Source organism: Saimiri boliviensis, chromosome 20, assembly GCF_048565385.1.
Source record: "Saimiri boliviensis isolate mSaiBol1 chromosome 20, mSaiBol1.pri, whole genome shotgun sequence".
NCBI lineage: Eukaryota > Metazoa > Chordata > Mammalia > Primates > Cebidae > Saimiri > Saimiri boliviensis.
Genome location: NC_133468.1, coordinates 27,740,357 through 27,761,186, shown reverse-complemented (window position 1 = coordinate 27,761,186; position 20,830 = coordinate 27,740,357). Strand labels below are relative to the sequence as shown.

The window sequence follows — 20,830 nt, the reverse complement described above, 5'->3', positions numbered from 1 at the left end:
AGTGGTGCAATCATGGCTTGCTGCAGCCTCCAATGCCTAGGCTCAAGCGGTCCTCCTGCCTTGGCCTCCCCAGTAGCTGGACTACAGGTGTGAGCCACCACACCCAGCTGATTCTTTTTGTGTGTTTTTGTGGAGACAAGGTCTTGTTATGTGGTTCTGGCTGGTCTCAAACTCAGCCTCAAAAATGCTCCTGCCTTGGACTCACAAAATGCTGGGATTACAGGTGTGAAGCACGGTGCTCAGCTGACGCCACTTTTCTTTTTCTTTTTTTGACATAGGGTCTTGCTCTGTCACCCAGGCTGGAGTGCAGTGGCACCGTCATGGCTCACTGCACCCTCGAACTCTGGGCTCAAGTCATCCTCCCACCTCAGCCTCCTGAACAGCTAGGACTACAGGTGTGCACAACCACACTTGGCTCGTTTTTTAATTTTTTGTAGAGACGGGATCTTGCTATGTTGCTCAGGCTGATTTCAAACAAACTCATGGGCTCAAGGGATCCCTCTGCCTTGGCCTGGCAAAGCGCTGGGATTACAGACATGAACCACTGTGCCCAGATTAACTCATGTTTCAAGAGGAGGAACGTCAAAGAATTTTAGGGCTGTATTCTCATGCCACCACACCCCCGGAGGCCAGATTAGCTGAGAACATGTCCTCTAAGCCCTTCCGTGTTCCTTCTGTTTTCAGTTTCTCTTCTGAGTATCTCTTTGTCCTGTTTCCCTGGGGGTGACAGAGGGCACCCAGGTCCCCAGGCTCACCTAGGCAGTGGGTAACACCAGTGGGTGACAATGTGAATGGCTCGCCATGCCACACACTCACTACAGTGCCCATTTTACAGATGGGAAGACTGAGTACTGAGTGGCCAGGTAGCCTGAGCAGGATCACAGAGGAAGACTTGTTCCTGGGCCAATCCCCTTGTTTCCCATCCCTGGTCCCTATCGCTGGCAACTTGGGGGACCAAGACCTATTCAGGTCCCGCCACGACCAGCCAGACCCAGCTTCCAGAGCAGCCGAGCCTGCATGGCTTGGGGCTGGGTCATAGCCCCTGACTGATGGTCAAATAATTTGATCGTCAGATAATTTAACTGGCCGGACAGATAATTTGTACCTTGCACAGGAAGATGCAATCATTGCCAGAAGAGAACCAAAACCAGCCATAAATAATTCCTACACTTTCAACAAAAACACCAATACAATGAAAGTTTAAACAAATAGCGCTCAAGCCACCCAGGCGTGAAGGGGAAAAGAGATACCAAAATTCACCTGAGCCGGCTCCTATGAGCAGAGGCCCTGGGGCCCGGGGCCCTCTGGAGGTTGGCTGAGCTCTGGCTCATCGGGAGGTTGGCCTGTGCCAACTGAGGGGGGGTGCACAGCTGTCTGCCCTGCCCCAGGTCTAGCATGTGACCTGCAAACCAGGCTGCCCCGTGGGAGGCTTCAAGGCCTTGGCCCAGGCTGTTCTTCAAGCCTGGAATGCCCTCCGTGCCTTCTCACCTAGCAAACTCCTATTTATCCATGAAAACCTTACCAAGATGATGTTACTTCTTTCATTCATTGAATGGACATTCACTGAGATCTGCTGGACCAGGCATGGGGGAGAGAGTCATATTAAAGTGAAGATCATGTCTGTCATCACAGCACTTTTTTTTTTTTTTTTTTAGGCAGAGTTTCACTCTTGTTGCCCAGGCTGGAGTGCAATGATGTGATCTCGGCTCACTGCAATCTCTGCCTCCCGGGTTCAAGCCATTCTCCTGCCTCAGCCTCCCAAGTAGCTGGGATTACAGGCGTGCACCACCATGCCCAGCTAATATTTTATATTTTTAGTAGAGACAGAGTTTCTCCATGTTGGTCAGGCTGGTCTCAAACTCCCGACCTCAGGTGATCCACTCATCTCAGCCTCCCAAAGTGCTGGAATTACAGGCGTGAGCCACCGTGCCCAGCATCACAGCACTTTTGAAGGCTAAGGCAGGAGAATTGCTTAAAGCTAGGAGTTTGAGACCAGCCTGGGCAACATAGTAGGACCCTGTCTCTACAAAACATAACAAATTAGCTGGGTGTGGTGGCACACACCTGTAGTCCTAGCTACTCAGGAGGCTGAATTGGGACGATCGCTTGAGCCCAGGAGATCAGGGCTGCAGTGAGCTGTGATTGTACCACTGCACCCCAGCCTGGGTGACACAGTGAGACCCTGTCTCAAACAGTAAAATAAAATAAATCAATAAAGTGAAGAGCCTCTGATATGGGCTGAATTGTGCCCCTCAAAAATTCATAACCCTAATACCCCTGAGTGTGACTGTATTTGGAAATACAGTCTTTAACAGAGGCGATTAAATTAAAATGAAGTCATCAGGTTGGGCCCTAATCCAATATGCCTGATGTCCTTATAAGAAGAGGTGATTAGGACACAGACACGCACAGAGGGAGGACCATGTGAGGACAGAGGCAGAAGACGGCGTCCACCAGCTAAGGAGAGAGGCCTCGGGAGGAACCAGCCCTCCCCACTCCTTGATCTCGAGCTCCAGCCTCCGGAACTGTGAGGCAATTAAGTTTCTGTTGTGTAAACCACCCAGTTTTTATTCTGGGGCCCTAGGAAGCTCACACAGCCTTACAGGCTTGTAGAGGTGACAGGCGTATTGGGGACAGTGACAAGAGGGGTTGTCACTGGGAGGACATAGCACAGTCAGAGGATCTGAGTTCAGGCCGAGTGCGATGGCTCATGCCTGTAATCCCAACACTTTGGAAGGCTGAGGCCAGAGAATCACTTGAGGCCAGGAGTTTGTGACCAGCCTGAGCAACACAGCAAGACCCACGTCTACCAAAAATAAAAAAATTAGCCTGGCATGGTGACGCATGGCTGTGGTCCCAGCTACTCGGCTGTGGTCCCAGCTACTCAGGAGGTAGAGGATGGCTTGAACCCAGGTGGCAGAGGCTGCATCCCAGCCCTCCAGCATGGGTAATAGAGCGAGACTGTCTCTATATAAAGAAACTTACAACATGAAGAAATAAAAGGAGAGACGGTCTCATGAAGACACAGCCAAAGAGGGAAGGTGGCTTTGTGACAGTAGAGACAGGGACATCGCAGTGGTGCAACTGGGAGCCAGGAAGCCACCACAAAGCACCAGAGGCCCAGAACAGTGTCACCATCAGAGTCCTCAAGAAGGACCTAACCCTGCTGACACCTTGATTATGCACGTATGGTCTCCTGAACTGTGGAAGAAAAACACTTCCGTTGCTTAAAGCCACTCAGTTTGCGGTCCTTGGTCATAGCAGCCGCCAGAAACCAATACAGCTGGCCTTGGTCCTGTCCTGGTAAGGACATGTTGGGCAAGCCAGGCATGGTGGCACACACCTGTGATCCCAGCTACTCAGGTGACCAAGGCTGGTGGATCACATTGACCAGCCTGGGCAATATAGTCAGACCCCTTCTCTACAAAGTTTTTTAATAAATGAGCTACTCGGGGGTCAGAGGTAGGAGGATGCTTGTAGTCAGGAGTTCGAGACCAGCCTGGGCAACATAACGCGAACGTGTCTCTACAAAATAGCCAGGTGTGGTGGTATGCACCTATGGTCCCAGTTACTTGGCAGGCTGAGGCTGGAGGATTGCTTGAGCCCAGGAAGTCAAGGCTGCAGGGAGCTGAGGTCACACCACTGCACTCCGGCTTGGGTGACAGAGCAAGACCCTGTCTCTTTTTTTTTTTTTTTGAGACGGAGTTTCGCTCTTGTTACCCAGGCTGGAGTGCAATGGCGCGATCTCGGCTCACCGCAACCTCCGCCTCCTGGGTTCAGGCAATTCTCCTGCCTCAGCCTCCTGAGTAGCTGGGACTACAGGCACGTGCCACCATGCCCAGCTAATTTTTTGTATTTTTAGTGGAGACGGGGTTTCACCATGCCAACCAGGATGGTCTCGATCTCTTGACCTTGTGATCCACCCGCCTCGGCCTCCCAAAGTGCTGGGATTACAGGCTTGAGCCACCGCGCCCGGCCAAGACCCTGTCTCTTAATAAAAAAGAAAAAGATAGGGTGTGGTGGCTCATGCCTGTAATCCCAGCACTTTGAGGGGTTGAGATGGGAGGATTGCTTGAGGCCAAGAGTTTAAGACCAGCCTGGGCAACACAGCAAAACCCCATCTCTTTAAAAGCAAATAAATAAAAATAAAAAGAGACTGAACTTGGTGGCTCCTGCCTGTAATCCCAGCACTTTGAGAGGCCAAGGCAGGAAGATTGCATGAGCACAAGAGTTAGAGACCAGCCTGGGCAACATAGTGAGAAGTGAGGAGTACAAAACAGGCTCTACAAAAATAAAAATGAAAAAATTAGCCAGCTGTGGTGGCATGCGCTTGTAGTCCTAGCTCCTTGGGCGGCTGAGGCCAGCCTGGGCAACAGAGCAAGAGCCTGTCTCTAAAATAATAAAGACAAAAAAATCAAACCAGAGCATCACGAGCTGCACTGTTGGTGGGAACGTAAAACGGTGCAGCAGCTTTGGAAAACAGCCTGGTACTTTCTCAAAAATTAAACCCAGAATGAAAGCAAGGTCTGGAACAGATACTGGCATACCCATGTTCACAGCAGCACTGTTCACAACAGCCAAAAGGTGAAAGGGACCCGTGTCCATTGACAGCTGAATGGATAAACAAAATGTGGTCTGTCCGTAAGACAGAATATTATTCAGCCTTGAAGAGGAAGGAAATTCTGACACCCGCTATGACATGGATAAACCCTGAGGACATTATGCTGAGTGAATAAGCCAGACTAAAGGACGGACATTGTATGATTCCACTTGTACGAGGTTCCTAGGGTCATTAAATTCATAGAGACAGAAAGTACAGTAGCCAGGGGCTGGGAGAGGGGAGCTGGGAGTGTTTAAACAGGACGTGGTTTCAGTTTGGGAAGATTTTTTTGTTTTTTTTTTGAGACAGTCTCACTCTGTTGCCAGGTGCCAGGCTAGAGTGCAGTGGCCCAATCTCGGCTCATTGCAACCCCTGCCTCCCAGCTTCAAGCAATTCTCCTGCCTCAGCCTCCCCAGTAGCTGCGACTACAGGTGCACGCCACCGTGCCCAGCTAATTTGTTTTGGATTTTTACTAGAGACGGTGTTTCACCACGTTGATCAGGATGGTCTCGATCTCTTGATCTCGCGATCTGCTGGCCTCGGCCTCCCAAAGTGCTAGGATTACAGGCGTGAGCCACCACGCCTGGCCCAGTTTGGGAAGATACTGAACAGCTCTGGAGATGGATGGTAGTGACGGCAGCACAACAACGTGAATGCACTTGATGCCACTGAGCTGTGCACTTCAAAAGGGTTAAGATGGTGTCTGGGTGCAGTGGCTCACACCTGTGATCCCAGCACTTTGGGAAGCCAAGGTGGGTGGATCACTTGAGGTCAGGAGTTTGAGACCAGCCTGGCCAAGATGGCAAAGCCCCCTCTCTATTAGAAATACAAAAAATTAGCTGGGTGTGGTGGTGGGTGCCTGTAATCCCAGCTACTTGGGAGGGTGAGGCAGGAGAATCGTTTGAACCTGGGAGGTGGAGGTTGCAGTGAGCAGAGATCATGCCACTGCACTCTAGCCTGGGTGACACAGACAGACTCTGTCTCAAAAAAAAAAAGGGGAGGGGAGATTAAGATGGGTTAAATGTGATATGTATTTTACCACAATCTTAAAAGAGGTCCCAAAGTTAGCAACTCAGATGTGGCTTTGCAAGTGTGGCTGACATTGTCTAAATTCACCAATACCTGGGTTTTCTCCCCTTCCCGGGCAAAGGAAAGACTCTCCTTGCCAGCACCCCTCGGCTACGTGTGATAGTGTGGGCTGTGAGCTCCAGTGACATAGGAGTCTGTGTATACATCGTCCCTTGTCCTGTGGTGACCTCGCGTGGAGGTTGACAACTTGTGACCTCTAAGTGGCCCAGGTTGGCCAGACACCACATGGAGGTCAGTTGCCTGGGAGCAGCGCCCAGGCTGTTTTGACAATGTGGAGAGTTGAATACATTTTTCTGTGTTGCATCAAGCCATTAAGATGTAGGGGACGTTTGTCACTGCAGCATAACCTGGCCTATTCTGACTGATACACCGGCTTTGCTGGAACCACTGGCACCCTGGAAATAGCTGGCTGGAGCTTTCAGGAGCTACAGGCGTCATTGGTTCCTATTCTACTCTTGCACACTCTTAGATTTGGGATGCTATCTGAGTATCTTTGAGCTTCCACGGTGAGGTGTCACTAACTGGGTGGCTTAAACAACAGAAATTTATTATCTTACTGTTCTAGAGGCTTGAAGTCCAAGATCAAGCCTCTCATCCATCGTGGTAGGTGTTGGCTGGGCCTGTCCCAGGCCTCTCTGGCATCCCACCCCACTCTACCTCTCACCACCTTGTCTTCCCTCGGTAGGGGAAAGACTCCAAATATCCTTGTTTCTTTTAGTGACAGCATGTTGCTCTGTTACTCAGGCTAACGTGTAGTGGCACGATCACAGCTCACTGTAGCCTCGACCTCCTGGGCTCAAGCCATCTTCCCACCTTAGCCTCCCAAGTCGCTGGGACTACATCATGTGCCACCATGCCTAATTTTTTTTTTTTTAGAGGCAGGGTCTTGCCATCTTGCCCAGGTTTGGTCTTGAACTCCTGGGCTTAAGCAATCCTCCTTCCTCAGCCTCCCAAAGAGCCAGGATTACAGGCATGAGCCACTGCACCCAGCCCAAATGTCCCGCCCCTACTTTTTTTTTAAGAAAAAAAAAAAAAAAAAAAAAAAAAAAAAAAAAAGACTTAGTCTAGTTCTTATCTGTCAGGCTGGAGTACAATGACATTATCTTGGCTTACTGCAACCTCCACCTCCTGGGTTCAAGTGATAATCTTGCCTCTCAGCCTCCTGAGTAGCTGGGATTATAGGCGTGTGCCACATAGTAAGCTACTTTTCGTATTTTTAGAAGAGATGGGGTTTTACCATGTTGGCCAAGCTGGTCTTGAACTCTTGATCTCAGGTGATCTTCCCATCTCGGCCTCCCAAAGTGCTGAGATTACAAGCGTGAGCCACCACGCCTGGCCCAAATGTCCTCTTTTTATAAGGACATCAGTTGTGTTAAATTAGGGCCCACTAGACTCCAAGATGACCTGATCTTAATTACGTAGGCAATGACCCTATCTCTAAAGAAGGTCACATTTCAAGGTATTGGGGGTTAGATATCGAATATATGAATTTTGGGGGGGATTCTCTTCAATGTACAACAGATGGCCTCACAGATGAGGATCTGGAAATGGGGCCAGGTGAGGAAGGCTAGCCAGGGAACCGGGTCACGTGAGGAGGGCCGGGCAGGGGCAGGTAGGGGACGATAGAACATCTCCAGCACATGGAACCAAGTGAACAGGTCTTTCTGGCAGGAGTGGCTCTAGAAGATTCTTGTTTTGTTTTGTTTTTTGGGACGAGTCTCACTCTGTCGCCCAGGCTGGAGTGCAGTGGCATGATCTCAGCTCACTGCGGCCTTCATGTCCTGAGTTCAAACAATTCTCCTGCCTCGGCCTCCCAAGTAGATGGGATTACAGGAGCCCACCACCAAGCCCAGCTAATTTTTGTATTTTAATTTTAATTTTATTTATTTTTATAGACAGGGTTTCACCATGTCGGTCAGGCTGGTCTTGAACTCCCGACTTCAGGTGATCCGCCTGCCTTGGCCTCCAAAGTGCTTGGATTATAGGCATGAGCTACCATGCCCGGCCAATTTTTGTATTTTTTTTTTTTTTTTTTTTTTTGAGACAGAGTTTCGCTCTTGTTACCCAGCCTGGAGTGCAATGGCACGATCTCGGCTCACCGCAACCTCCGCCTCCTGGGTTCAGGCAATTCTCCTGCCTCAGCCTCCTGAGTAGCTGGGATTACAGGCATGCACCACCATGCCCAGCTAATTTTTTGCATTTTTAGTAGAGACGGGGTTTCACCTTGTTGACCAAGGTTGGTCTCGATCTCTTGACCTTGTGATCCACCCACCTCGGCCTCCCAAAGTGCTGGGATTACAGGCTTGAGCCACCGCGCCCGGCCCAATTTTTGTATTTTTAATAGAGATGGGGTTTCACCATGTTGGCCAGGCTGGTCTTGAACTCCTGACCTCAGGTGATCTGCCCGCCTCAGCCTCTCAAAGTGCTGGGATTACAAGCATGAGACACTGCGCCTAGAAGGTTCTTAAGAGAGTCCCCATGGCCACAGAAGCTGGGTGTGTGAGTGCCTGGGTGTGTGTGTGTATATGTGTACGTGTTTATGTGTGTGTGTGTGTGTGTGTGTGTGTGCACGCCTGTGTGTGCATGAGGGTTTCTACTCTGCTCCTCTCTGGGGTGAAGGCAGACCACGACATGAAGAGAGAGTGGAGGGAAGCTGGGAGGGGGCTGTCAGGTTTGATCTTTGTAGGTTTGTTTTTGACTCGACGCTGGCTCTGGAAATGGATTGACGTTGGGGTGGGTGTGGAATGGAGGCTGAGAGGAGAGGGAAGCTTTCAAAGCTGTAGCCGTGGGAAATGTTTTTATTTTCTGCTTGAAAGAAAATGCCAAAGAAGGATAAAAAGGAAAGAAAAAGGGGGAGGGAGAGAGGTGATGAGACTCCGTGTGTGTGTGTGTGTGTGTGTGTGTGTGTGTGTGAGGGGGGCGGGGAGAAAACCAGGGTGCCGTTTTGTACGAGACTTCTAGATTCAGAAATGAGGGGCTTGGCTGTGCATGGTGGCACATGATGTAGTCCCAGCGACTTGGGAGGCTAAGGTGGGAAGATGGCTTGAGCCCAGGAGGTCGAGGCTACAGTGAGCTGTGATCGTGCCACTACACGTTAGCCTGAGTAACAGAGCAACATGCTGTCACTAAAAGAAACAAGGATATTTGGAGTCTTTCCCCTACAGAGGGAAGACAAGGTGGTGAGAGGTAGAGTGGGGTGGGATGCCAGAGAGGCCTGGGACAGGCCCAGCCAACACCTACTATGATGGATGAGAGGCTTGATCTTGGACTTCTATAATCCCAGCACTTTGAGAGGCTGAGAAGGGAGGATTGCTTGAAGCCAGGAGTTCAAGACCAGTCTGTGCAACATCATGAGACCCCCATCTCTATAAAAAAAAAAAAAAAAAAAAAAAGCTGGGCGCGGTGGGTCAAGCCTGTAATCCCAGCACTTTGGGAGGCCGAGGCGGGTGGATCACGAGGTCAAGAGATCGAGACCATCCTGGTGTAGATGGTGAAACCCCGTCTCTACTAAAAAAATAATACAAAAAGTTAGCTGGGCATGGTGGTGCATGCCTGTAATCCCAGCTGCTCAGGAGGCTGAGACAGGAGAATTGCCTGAACCCAGGAGGCGGAGGTTGCGGTGAGCTGAGATCGCGCCATTGCACTCCAGCCTGGGTCACAAGAGTGAAACTTCATCTCAAAAAAAGAAAAAGCTATTGAGTTTCAGACAAAGTATTTCAGGGGCGAAAAGAAAAGAAAAAAAAAAAAAAAAAAGGCTAGCCTGGTGTGCTGGCACATGTCTATAGTCCCAGCTACTTGGGAGGCTGAGGCGGGAGGATCGTTGGAGTCCGAGAGGTTAAGACTGTAGCAAGCTGTGGTTGCACCGCTGCACTCTAGTCTGGGTGACAGAGCGAGTCCCTATCTCAAAAAGATGAATAGGGGAGGCCACACTTGGTGGTTTGGGGTCTGTAATCTCATAGCAAGACCCCGTTTCTCCAAAAAAAAAAAAAAAAAAAAAAAAAAAAAGGTGATCCCAAGGGAGAGGGGATATTAGATATTGGATTCTCCAGGTTTGCCTCAACCTGAATCTGTGTTAAGTCCTGTGGAATCAGACAGGACCTCCTGATTTCCAAGGTGCCCCCTGTGACCTCACCCCTCGACCCTGCCCCAGGCCAAAACAGGGCCTACTGCTACCCCTCTGACCTTCACTGCCCGCCTCCTTCCCCATGCCAGGCCAGGGAAGGAAATAGCCCTTACCAAGTGGCAGAGAGGGCTGATGGTTAGCACAGTAATCGGTGGTGGGGCGTGTCATGGGAGTACCCTTGCCTCTACCTTCTCTAAGTGGGTCTCAGCCAGGCTGAGGGCTCCCAGGGGTGCAGGGCCTCCACACTGGGGTCCCCAGAACGCTGCCGGTTGAGTTCAGAGTGCCTGCTACTTCCCGGCTGCAAGGCTTGTCGGTCTCCTTTCTCACTTCGACTTTCTCATCTGTTAATTGAGTATGCCGGTACCCAAATCATAGGGTCGTCAAAGCCTGCCTGAAGCAGGGACCAGAGCTCACCCCAAGGAATTCAGATGGAAAAAGAGGAAACTGGGAAGGCTGTGCCTCGGAGTGGGACAGCCTGGATTTGGGACGTGCGTCCTGTGTTAGGGAGGTGGGACGTGCAGAGGCGCCTCCGAGGGCCAGCCTGGCCGTGGAATTTGCTGCAGAACTGCGTGCACAGACGTGCCCAGGAGAGGTTCAGAGGCCTAAACAAAGCAGGGAGCTGGCAGGGAGGGGGTGGGGGAAGGAACCTCTAAGAGAAGGGACAGTCCCCTCCCGGGGTACCTACTCCCTACCTAGGTGCAGCGCCTCTCCCCAAACACACGTGCTGCCAAGCCCTCCATCAGTCACCCTGGCACTGACATCCATAAATCCCATTAGTCACACCAGCACAAACGCATCCAGTCCCATGCAGACAAAGACCCGGGGCCCCAAAGCGGCCCTGTCTGTCCCCAGTGGCTCTTTCCCCATGCCTAGAACTGTGCGGACACCGCAGGCGCTCCATGCAATTGTTGAACCGACAGCAAGCAGCTCTCGTAATCATAAATGCCCCCCGACCGCATACTACAGGCCTCCAAATGACCACAGTCGCCCCTTTTACCCATTCCAGCCTCTCGCATGCCCTCTGGGTACACACTACTACGGCGGTAATCACCCACCACTGTCCTTGGCCATTCCCTCTTCCGCATCTCTCTGGAGAGGGTAGGGCCGACACTGCGCCCTCCTCCCCTAAGCCTGTCCTCGGACGGGTCTGGCAGAAAAACCATCCCCCAAGGTCACCAGAGCTCTACAGCGGGCGCCCCCGAGAGCTGATTTATTGGCGGTTTATTTGGAGTAACGCTATCGCTCTTAGATTCCGGAGGGGGAGGAAACACGCTCGCGGTGGACTTTAACCTTGGGCTGAAACCACAGCGCTTTGTTTTCGGAGGCGCTTCCTGGGGCGCCGCAGCAGGACTGGGGCCTAGCCGGGGAAGCTCTGCCGGAATGTGGCCCAGCAGCCACCACTCCCAGGTTGCACTCCCGCCTGCCCGGGCAAGCGCTCAAATTCCTCTGGGCCCGGCAGGAAGCCCTCCGTCCCTCTAACAGTGCTTCTAGAAATTCTAGGAAGGAGGCGAGGCTCCTTGAGCGAGGGCGTCCTTGAAGCGAGGTTTCCAAACCCTCCCAACCCAAGCCTCCGGCATCTGCCACCCGCCATTCGCAGTCGTGTCACTGGCATGGTGAGGTTCTCAGGAGGCACCCAGGAAGGGCTGGATACTCCGGCTTCCACGCACATGAAGTCCGGAGCAAAACCCCGCTGCAAGTTGTTGGCTCTGAACGCGCACATGGCTTGCTTGGCTTGCGCAAGCCACCAGCGCGAAGGCCTGTTCCCGCCCCTCTGGCAGAGATAAACTAAGCGTTATTATTGCAAATGCACTCTCTTTGGATCTGCTCCCCGCGACTGTTGCGGTGTCAAAACCGCCGCCCCGACCAGGCAGCCACAAGGGCGAGACCAATTCCCGCTTTCCCCTTGGTTGCGCCAAAGCGCGCAGCCAACAAGGGCTCTAGGCTGGGACCCCGGTTGAGAAAGTCCTGGGGCATCTGGCGGCACAGAGGGTGGGTACCAGATGACCCCCTGCCTCCACGCATGGTGCCCACAGTCACCCGCCCCCTTGGTCCTCACGTGCAGGGAAAAAAAAAAAAAAAAAAAAAACAACAAACCCCATCATGCGCCCATAGAGGGCTCCGAGAAGGCGCAGGATAAAGGCAGGGTCCGTGGAGATGTGGCAAGCTGAATTCTGAGGAGCCGCTCTAACCCTGACCCTGGCGTCGCCCCTCCGTGGTGCAGATGGCACCGGAGTTGAGCTCGAGCAGAGAGCCGTGCGCCCATCCCAGTCCCACCGAGCCTTCCTAGGAGGAAATACCGGGCCCTGTCGCCCCTACCCCAAGGCGGTGATCCTGTGAAGCTCGGGCCACCTCAGGGTCCAGCGCCCTCAGGGATGGATGGTGTTGGCACGGAGGGACGAGGCCGTTCCCTCTCTTTGGCAAACGGAGAAGCTCCTGGCGTGGTTCCCTGCGCAGTCTCGGGGGTCCCCAGCCCGTGATGGGGTGAGCAGGGCGTGTGGCGTGGCCCAGGACGCCAGGCCGGCCCAGAGCACCAGCGCGTGAGCTGCGGGAAGGAGGGCCCGCCCCGAGATTTATGGCCGCAGTCGGCCCCCTGCGCACCGAGCGCGTATCCGTCCTCTCCCAGCCAAACAGTGGAGTGGAGGACCCGACCCCGGCTGGAGGAAGAGGCCAGGGCCGGAGGCGGGGCCGAGAGGAGCTGGAATCCATCCGGGCTGGGCCTGGCGCATCAGTCCCAATTCTGCCTGCCTTGCGCCCTCGTCTCGATGGGGTGTGGGGCGCTGGCGCCGCGTCCCTGGTCTTCCAGGCAGGTTCGGGCAGCTCCCGGCTGGGTTGGCCTGACCTCGCCTTGGTGCTGTACTGCAGCTGGCCCTGTCGCAGCGAGGGGACGGCGAACGTGGCTTTCCCGGGCACAGCCTCTCCGGATTTTAGCCGCGCCCGCCAGACACGGGAACTGCGGAAACCAGCGCTTAAGATACCCGACCACACACGGCCTCTGAGAGGGCAGCAGAAGCCAGCGATCCCTCGGGGTCCCCTTCACCGAGGTGCCAGCGGAGACTTGGTGTCTTTGGTCACCACCTGGAAAAGGGGTTGGGGCAACTGGCGGAGTGGCTCGGGTGCTGCGCCAAGGAAAGGATACCGGCTTTTTTTCCCACTCTGCTGGGGCTAAGGGGAGACCGGTGCAAGCGGCCAGCAACACCAGGATTCGGGAAGCACCGGTGTTCAACACTGAATTGAGAGACGCTGTGTAATCGCGGGAGTCGTACTAGCTCGGTGCGGGGGACCGAGCCTGCGCCAACTAAAGCGCGACAGGGGAGACGGCCGGGCTCAAGGTTGGCCTGTCCTTTGGTTTTAAAACAAAGAGGGAGAATTTTGTCAGGCGGGACGCGTCCAGGGAGCGGGCGGCCTCGGAACACAGGAAAGACCTCCACTCCGGTTACACAGGCTGGCCGCAAAGAAGCGCGCTGGCCCAGGCCTCACTGGGCAGATTCTCCCGCAATTGCGGTTTGGGGTTACAAGGAAGAACCCCCCCACCCACAGCCGATTTTCCACCCACTCGGTACAATACACACACACACACACACACACACACACACACACGCACACAGTTTTTGGCCACCTATCTGGATGGGTAAACAAAAGTATGAGGGGGTGGGGTGGGGGAGGGGATGGAATGGGGGTGGGGCGCAGAAGATGGAGGCTGGCCCTGTATGCCTTTGGCCTGTGCACTATGGCCATGGCGCCTAGGCCTGGTTTTTACATTTCAATATTGCCCGCCATACTGGGGAGGGCGTTTTCCTGGACCCCGCAGCCTGGTTAGGGATGTCCCAGAGGCTCCTTTCCACGAATGGGGGAGCCCGGACTGCACCCACTACTTCGCTTGGGATCGGTCCTCCGCCCCAAGATGGCTCCCAGTCGCTGTTTACTCAGTGGCTGCGGGGACACCAGGGCGCGGGACCGGGGAGCGGGCGAAGATCAGGGCGCATACAGATTGGCCCGGGCAGGCGGCCTCTGGCTGTCCGCGCCCCCATGCACGCGGCAGCCCTGGAGAACCAGCAGGGGCAAGATGCGTCCCGGGCGCCCCACCCGGCGGCCAGGAACTGGGAGCCACCGCCACCACCGCGTCTCCAGGCCCTGCGCCCCGGCCGGGCTCTGGTGGCTGCAGGGCCGCCCAACTGGAGAGGGTGCGGTGGGGGTGGGGCAGGTATGGGGGGAGGGCGCGAGAGGCCTGGGCGCACAAAGCCCAGGCGGGGAGGGGGCCTCCTCGGCCCCGAACCGCGACCCTAATGAAATACCGGCTGGGTCTGTCACGCCTCCGAGGCGCACACTTGAAAAATGCAAACGCCATTGGCAAATCCAGGGCAAACAGGCAGAATTTTTATTAGCAACTAAATGATTTATGGCACACATACCCCGCCGTCACCATTACGGCGTCTTGGAGCATCCAAGGGGTGAAAACATTAAACATTTATAAAAATAGGCCTTTTGTTTTTTTCTACCCCGCAAGCCTTTTGTTTTCCCCAACCCAACTCTCTCAAGATATATATATAGATATAGATAGATAGATAGATATAGATATATATGTATTTTTTTCCTTGAGTAATATTAAAACATTCCCCAAATCCAAAACGGGGTCATGGGGTGGGGAATTAGGGTCTGGGCTGGGGATCTTGGTGGGTAAAGAGGGTGGGGAGAAAGCGATCGGGCCTTGGGCGTGGGAGGGCTTACTAGGAACACACAAGACCTCTGCATAAGGCTCAAGGGCGCTCGGCGCCCCCCACACACGGCCCCCTTCCCCAGCTTGGGCTTCCAGCAGCCCCGCACAGCTCGGTTCCTGCAGTCCCCTCCTCCCCTAAGGCGCACAGACACAATACCTCCTTTCTCTAACCCCCCTCTCCTCTCGGTCTTTGCTTCTGGCCGTCCCGGGGATGCACCGGGCGCCTCCCGCTGCCCCGAATGCCAAGGCCGCCACTGAGACCCGCACGCCCAGCTCCAAACGCGGACACCGTGGCTTGTTCCCCTCAGCTCCGGCTATTTTCGTTCCTTTCTTTCCTTCTCACTCCTCCCTCCTCCCCCAGCGAAGCTCCAGCTTCCAAAAGAGGGCAGCCTAGAAACCAGCGCAGGAAGCTCCAGGAAGGGCAACTTGAAACTGCCCTCAAGAGGCTGAACTTTTTTCCTCAAATTTATCCTGGAATTAAATTAGACACCCCCAGTTCGTTCTCGAAGCCTCCCCCACTTTTTTTTCTAAAAGTGGAGAAAAAAAAAATAGAACGAATGGGCACTCTCGTTCATTCCCCCCACCCCCAGAAAAGTTGCCTTAAAAATTGATTTGGAAAAAAAAAAAAACCAAAAAAAAAAAACAGAACCGGCAATTCGAAAACGCTGAGTCCGCAGCGCGGGGCGAAAGAGCGGGCTTCTCTTGTTTTAATTAAAATCTTATCACCGCAGTTGCTCTCCGAGGTAGGAGCGGAAGGACCTCTGCCCCTCCAAGCTTCCTTTCCAGGGTACGTAATGCCTAGCTGGGCTCCGGGGCCTGCACAGGGCTGCGGAGAGAGGGTGCGGGGGGCCCCGCAGGACATTCCTGCTGGCGTGGTCCGCACTCCCTGCGCCCCCGGTCAGGTAGGTCGGTCGCGGGCAGCTCATGGCTACACAACCCAGAAAGGATTTTGCTGAAAGCGCAAAATAAAAGTACAAAGTCTGGGGGATTGGGGCTCCCCTCCCCCTACGGCCGCCGTGGCCAGCCAAGCACTTTTTGGGCTTGGCGGCTGCTTCCTCTGAGCTCAACAGATTTTTTTTTTCCCGGTCTCGCCCTCCCTGGAGGGGGCGCGGCGGATGGAAGGCGAGAGAGGCCCCCAGCCAAGAGGTTTTTAATATTACACTTTAATAGGTTTCAGAAGGCTCCGTGGAGAAATGCTAATAGGCTGAAATGTCAGAATCGAGAGGGATTCAGTTCGCGCTCAGCGGATCTAATCCTTTTTTCTGCTCTGATTTTTTTTGTTGGTGGGGGGAGAGGGGAGCACCCACGTAAAGAGGGGCTTTAGGGAGGGGCGCGCGGTGCGAAGCGCGGCAGCCCGGGCCTGGGCCGAGCGGGGGGCGCGCCCCGGTCCGCGTTTCTATAGGAACCCCTTTTAGAAGATTAGAAACTCACCCGCTGCCCGCCGCCGCGGCCTCTCCAAAATATTAATCAGTAACCATCTGACACTGCGTTTCAGGGAGGGACCCGCAGGGCCAGTGCTAGGAAAACGGCCTTCCCGTCTGCCCATCCCACCCGACCGCGCTGCTGGGGTAGAGGGAATGAATCGCTGCTTTGTATTAAAAGGAAGAAAAAAAAACAAGGGAAAATGCAGCCCTTGTCTGTTTTGGCGTCTCCACCGCGCGTACTAGAAGCGCACCCTAGGGGAGGCGGGGGACCGGGGCCCGAGGCCGGGGTGCAGCCCGCCGGGCCCCCAGGCCCTCCCCGGCTCGCTTGGCTTGTCACCTCCTCCTGCGAGCAGGAAGCTGACAGGCGGCCCATTAAACCGCGCCTTGCAAAGCCCTGGATTGCGGCGACAACCATCTTCCTCTATTTTGATCACTCAGCCCAGACGCTGGGGGAGGGGGAGGAGGAAAAGGGAGGAGAAGGAGAAAGGGGGGGGTAGCGCTGGTGGATGGGGAGGGCTGCCTAGAAACGGCCCGGAAAAATTCTCACCACCAGTTTTGATCATTCAGCCCCGCCGAGGGGAGCCTGGAAACTGCTGGAGCCCCTAGGTCCGTAATTGGTTTTATAGGAATGGCTGTGGGCCAAGGTGTTTACATGAGCGTGATTGGCGGCGCACGCGGCCAATGCGCGGCGGCCAGGGGCCGGGCTGCGGGGGGCGGACGCCCGGGAACAATGCGTGTTTCTTTGCCGGAGAGTGCTCCCCTCCCCCAACTCCCTCCACCGCCCCCCGCCCCGCTGCCTTTTTTTTTTTTTTTTTTTTTTTTTTTTTTTTTTTAGATCCAGCGAGAGGAACTTGAAAGGGGGGTTGTGTAATGTACCTTTTCCAATCCCGGGCTGTATATGGAGATTTGGGATTCTTTAAACCGGCGCTACCTGGATTTTATTAAAAAGCGGGGAGCTCGGCGGGAGGAAAGCTGGCTTTTCCGGGGGCTGCGGGAGGGCGGAGGAGTAGGCGCGCCGAGCGCTCGGCCCGGGGAGCGGTTTTCTACCAAAAAAAGGAAAGGCGGGCAAAAAGTGTGAGGCGGCTGCGGGTGGCGGAGGAGAGCGGCGGCCGCGGGATGGCGGGCAGCACGGGCGCCTAGCCGCGCCGGTAGCCGGGGCCGCCGCCGGAGTCGCTGTCGCCGGAGCCCGAAGCCGGGAACCCAGCCGCGCCAGGTACGCCGCCGGTCAGCCTGCCGGCCCCCGGCCGGGCGCGATGGTCTCCAAACTTCTCCAGCTCGCCCCCCAGCCACGCCTGCCCCTCGGGGTGCGCGGGGGAGATCCCCGCTACTGTCCGGCTCCCGATTATAGAATCGGGGACCAGGGCCGGCTGGGAGGGGGCGTCCCGGGAGGGATGGGGGCGGGCTGCTGCGCCCCGGGCGCCCACACGAGCCCCTAGCCCCACTCCGCATCGCCTGGCCCGGCCGAGGGGCGGCGGTTCCTCTCTCGGTTCCCAGTAGGCGGCGGGGGAGCCCGGGACGCCGAGACGTTTTCGATTATAGGCTGTTTTTAATTAAAAGCCGGAATTCAGCCATTTTAACTGCATTTAAGAGGGGGAGAAAAGTAGGGAGAACGCAGCGGAGCCCGCAGATGGCCGAGGCAGCTTCTTTGCCAGAGCGAGGGTGTTCCAGGGGGCTTCACCCCGACTTCCCCAAACTGGGGCGCCTGGGCATGCCGCGAGGCGCTGGCTTTTAAAAGATAGCTACCCAAAGAATTTCTTACTAAAAAAAATCACGGAAAACTCATCGCCTCCTTAAGACATGTATCCTCGGATGTGGCGATCTTAGATTTTTCCAAAGTAAACGCGGATCTGGTAACCAGAACCTGATGGGAGAGAGCGGAGGAGGGAGGGAGAGGGTGTTTGTAAGCAAAACCGTGTTAAAATAGGCACCCTTAGCAAAGTTGAGGAGGGAGGCTGGAGAGGAAGGCCGGCGGGTTTGGCCAGGGTTTTGCAGCCGAGGGGGCTGCTACTCGGGGGGCTTGGGCGCGGAGTGCGGGGAGCGGAGTGCAGGGCGCCGAACGGGCACCCGGGAGCGGTGGCTTTGGCTTGATCGGCGGCTCTAAGAGCGCCCAGGCCTCCCGGAATCAGGAATGTGAGCTGCTGCAGGCATACAGAGATCGAGGGAAGGAAGGGTGGGCTCCGAGACCCCCCTTCCATCCCCAGGAGAATCGGCAAACGACAAATCTTTTAAACAAACAGCTTTAAACTGGAACTACAGGGGGATTTACCCAACGGTGGGGGAGGCGCCCCTTGGCCGGCCCGCGAGGCAAAGGTTTTCTTTGTAGGTTATTTGGGGGGGGGGGCTGTAGGGGGGAAGCTAGAGTAGGAGACCCTTGATCCCTTTCCTTACCCTCTTGACATCCCCCAAATCCCCCACGCCAGGCCACGTCCTCGGCCTGCAGGATCTCAGGCCAGGGCGTTGAAAATGAAACCAAAGCTTGTTCAGTAGGATTCTTTCCAGTCCTCAGGCGAGAATGCCACGTCTCGGGTCCTCGGACTCGAGCTCTGGGACTCACAGTGTCGGGGCGGGGGGTGAAGGGGGGGACCACTAGCCTCTTTAAAAATAATAAACCCGCTTTGGACCCTCCCTCCTTCCACCCCCAGAAAAACACCATTCCGTCAGCGGTTCAAGGCGAGCTCAGGAAAAACCAAACTCGGAAAAGGGAGGCGAGGTCTCCAAAAGGTTAAATATTAAACTTTGCGGATTAGATAGTACCAGAGTGTTTAGGGAGACACTTCGGATCGCTCGTGGAAAGGCTTCAGGGTTTTAAACCTCAGAGCCTTTGACGCCCAGGAATAGAATACACTTAAGAGGTTTGTATTTACGCTGTCCGGGCGCAGCCGAGGAGCCCTTCCCGGTTTGGGGAGGACCCGGCAGCCGCTGAGGCAGAGTCCGGGCTGGGGCGCAGCACGCCACCGCCGCGGGTCACTTTTCCGAGCCAGGTCCTGGAAGCCTGAAGCCGCCCGGGGAAGGAGCATGGATTTTTACTTTTCACTGAAAAGGGGCTGCTCCCTATTTCATTTCTAGCCACTCGGTCCGCAATCCCCGATCCAAAAGGGCTAGGCGACTTTCTGAAACTTGTTACTTTATTATTTTTTTTCTTTTTTCTTTCTCCGCTTCTATTTCTTCCGCGGCCTGTCTCCTCCCCGCCAAGACGCCGTGTGCACCGCCTTGCACAGCTCTGCCTGGCCGTCCGGAGGGGCCCCACCGCCAGCCGCCTGTGCGCCCCGGGCCGTCGGCCCGCCACCGAGCGCAAGCCCCGCTGGCCGCCGCCATGCATGCCGCGGAGCCCCCGCCGCCCGAGGACTCTGGGACTACGCCAAGGCCGAACTTTTAGGTCCCACTGAGCAAGGCCTGCGGGCCGAGTGAGGATCTGGCCGCGGCACTCCCGCGGAGGATGGATGGCCGAGACTTCGGGCCCCAGCGGTCCGTGCACGGTCCCCCGCCGCCTCTGCTCTCCGGCCTGGCCATGGACAGCCACCGCGTGGGCGCGGCCACTGCCGGACGCTTGCCTGCCTCGGGCTTGCCCGGCCCGCTGCCGCCCGGGAAGTACATGGCCGGCCTGAACCTCCATCCGCACCCGGGTAAGTGCCCCGCGCGGTGCCCGCCCTTTTCCTGTCTTCCCGGGGAGATCCATTCGGCAGGGTCCTTCTGCACACTCGCGGCTGGGGCTCAGCGCTTCTCCTTCGGCTGGCCACGGGGGCCCGGGCGGACTCGCCGCCCAGAGCGGGGTAACTCCGGCCCTGGAGCCAAGGCCAATCCCGCGGCGGAGAGGGGCGCGCGGCTCGGCTGCGTTTTCCCCGGAGCGCCTGGCCTTCGTGAGTCGAAAGCCGGTGCCGTAACCGGAGCCACTGGGGGCGATTCCAATTCCCAGGGGCCCCGGCGGCACGAGCCTGGGCTGGAGTTTTCAAAATCTGGGCAAGAAAAGAACAAACCGGCCCCCGCACCCCGTGAGACACCCGCTCTCAGAGCTCGAATCTTTTTCTTGGCAAATGCTCCTGTTGGCGCCCGTGGGCCCTGGGTTCTGTTCTCAGCTCTACCACCCGTGCCGAACCGGATCCCCGGCAGCTCCCGGGCCCCGGGGGATGCGGGAGGACGGTGACCCCAACCCTGGAACCCCGGTTTCGGGGTGGGCGGGATGCCCCTTTCTTCCTTGGGAGAACGGCAGCCCTGGGAACATGTACCCTGGTAGGAGGGCGGTGACCTCGGCCCTCGGGTACCCCTTGGTCTCCGGCGGGAAAGAGGGTGCGGAGGCGCGGCGTGGATGCCGAAACGGGGCCACCGTGGTCCCGAACCCAGAGGGAAGGGAGAGAGTGGGTCGGGTCAGGCCCGGGCGGCGGAGGGGAAACCCTGGGTCTCACATGGAGTCGTAGGAGGAGGTGGCCGAGAAGGCCCTGTGGCGTCCGCCATTTCCCGAGAGGGGCTGCTTGGGCGCGGTGGGGACGTTTCCCGGGCGGGCGCCGCGCCGGGGCCCGGAGACTCTTGCTCCGGTCTGTCCGCGGCCGCTGCAGCCGGGCGGGGCGGGTAGGAGACTCAGGGACCTTCAGACCTGCCCAGCAGCCGCCCCAGTACACCCGGTCCCTCCTCCCCAGGCTGCCCCTGGCTTTTGTGCTTGGCGTCCCAAGTCTCGACATAAAAAAAGAAAAATCCATCTCCCCTTCTTCCAATTGCAATTTAGGATTTTTGTGAATTCAGAGGAGCCCCCTGCCCCCAACGCTCCCCTTCTTCTTGAGGGTCTTGCAGGAGACACCCCCGGCCCAGAGCTGCTGCTTCGGCCTTGCCCCGCCCGCTTGGCGGAGCTCGCAGATTTTGCCTCTTTTTGATTTTTCTCCTGGAACTTT

At 56.0% G+C, this 20,830-nt stretch overlaps 1 protein-coding gene and 1 pseudogene across 1 annotated transcript in view; both read left to right on the top strand.

Annotated features, from left to right (window-relative positions):
• The first annotated feature begins 9,730 nt into the window (after positions 1-9,730).
• LOC101036661 (uncharacterized) lies at positions 9,731-13,468 on the top strand (annotated as a pseudogene).
• A 4,832-nt stretch (positions 13,469-18,300) lies between these two features.
• Positions 18,301-20,830, top strand: part of TNRC18 (trinucleotide repeat containing 18) — a 112,728-nt gene continuing 110,198 nt past the window's right edge. The window contains 2 exon segments of the mRNA XM_074390629.1: positions 18,301-18,802; positions 19,144-19,573. Of these exon segments, the coding sequence (XP_074246730.1) occupies positions 19,387-19,573 (187 nt within the window). The 5' untranslated portion in view covers positions 18,301-18,802; positions 19,144-19,386.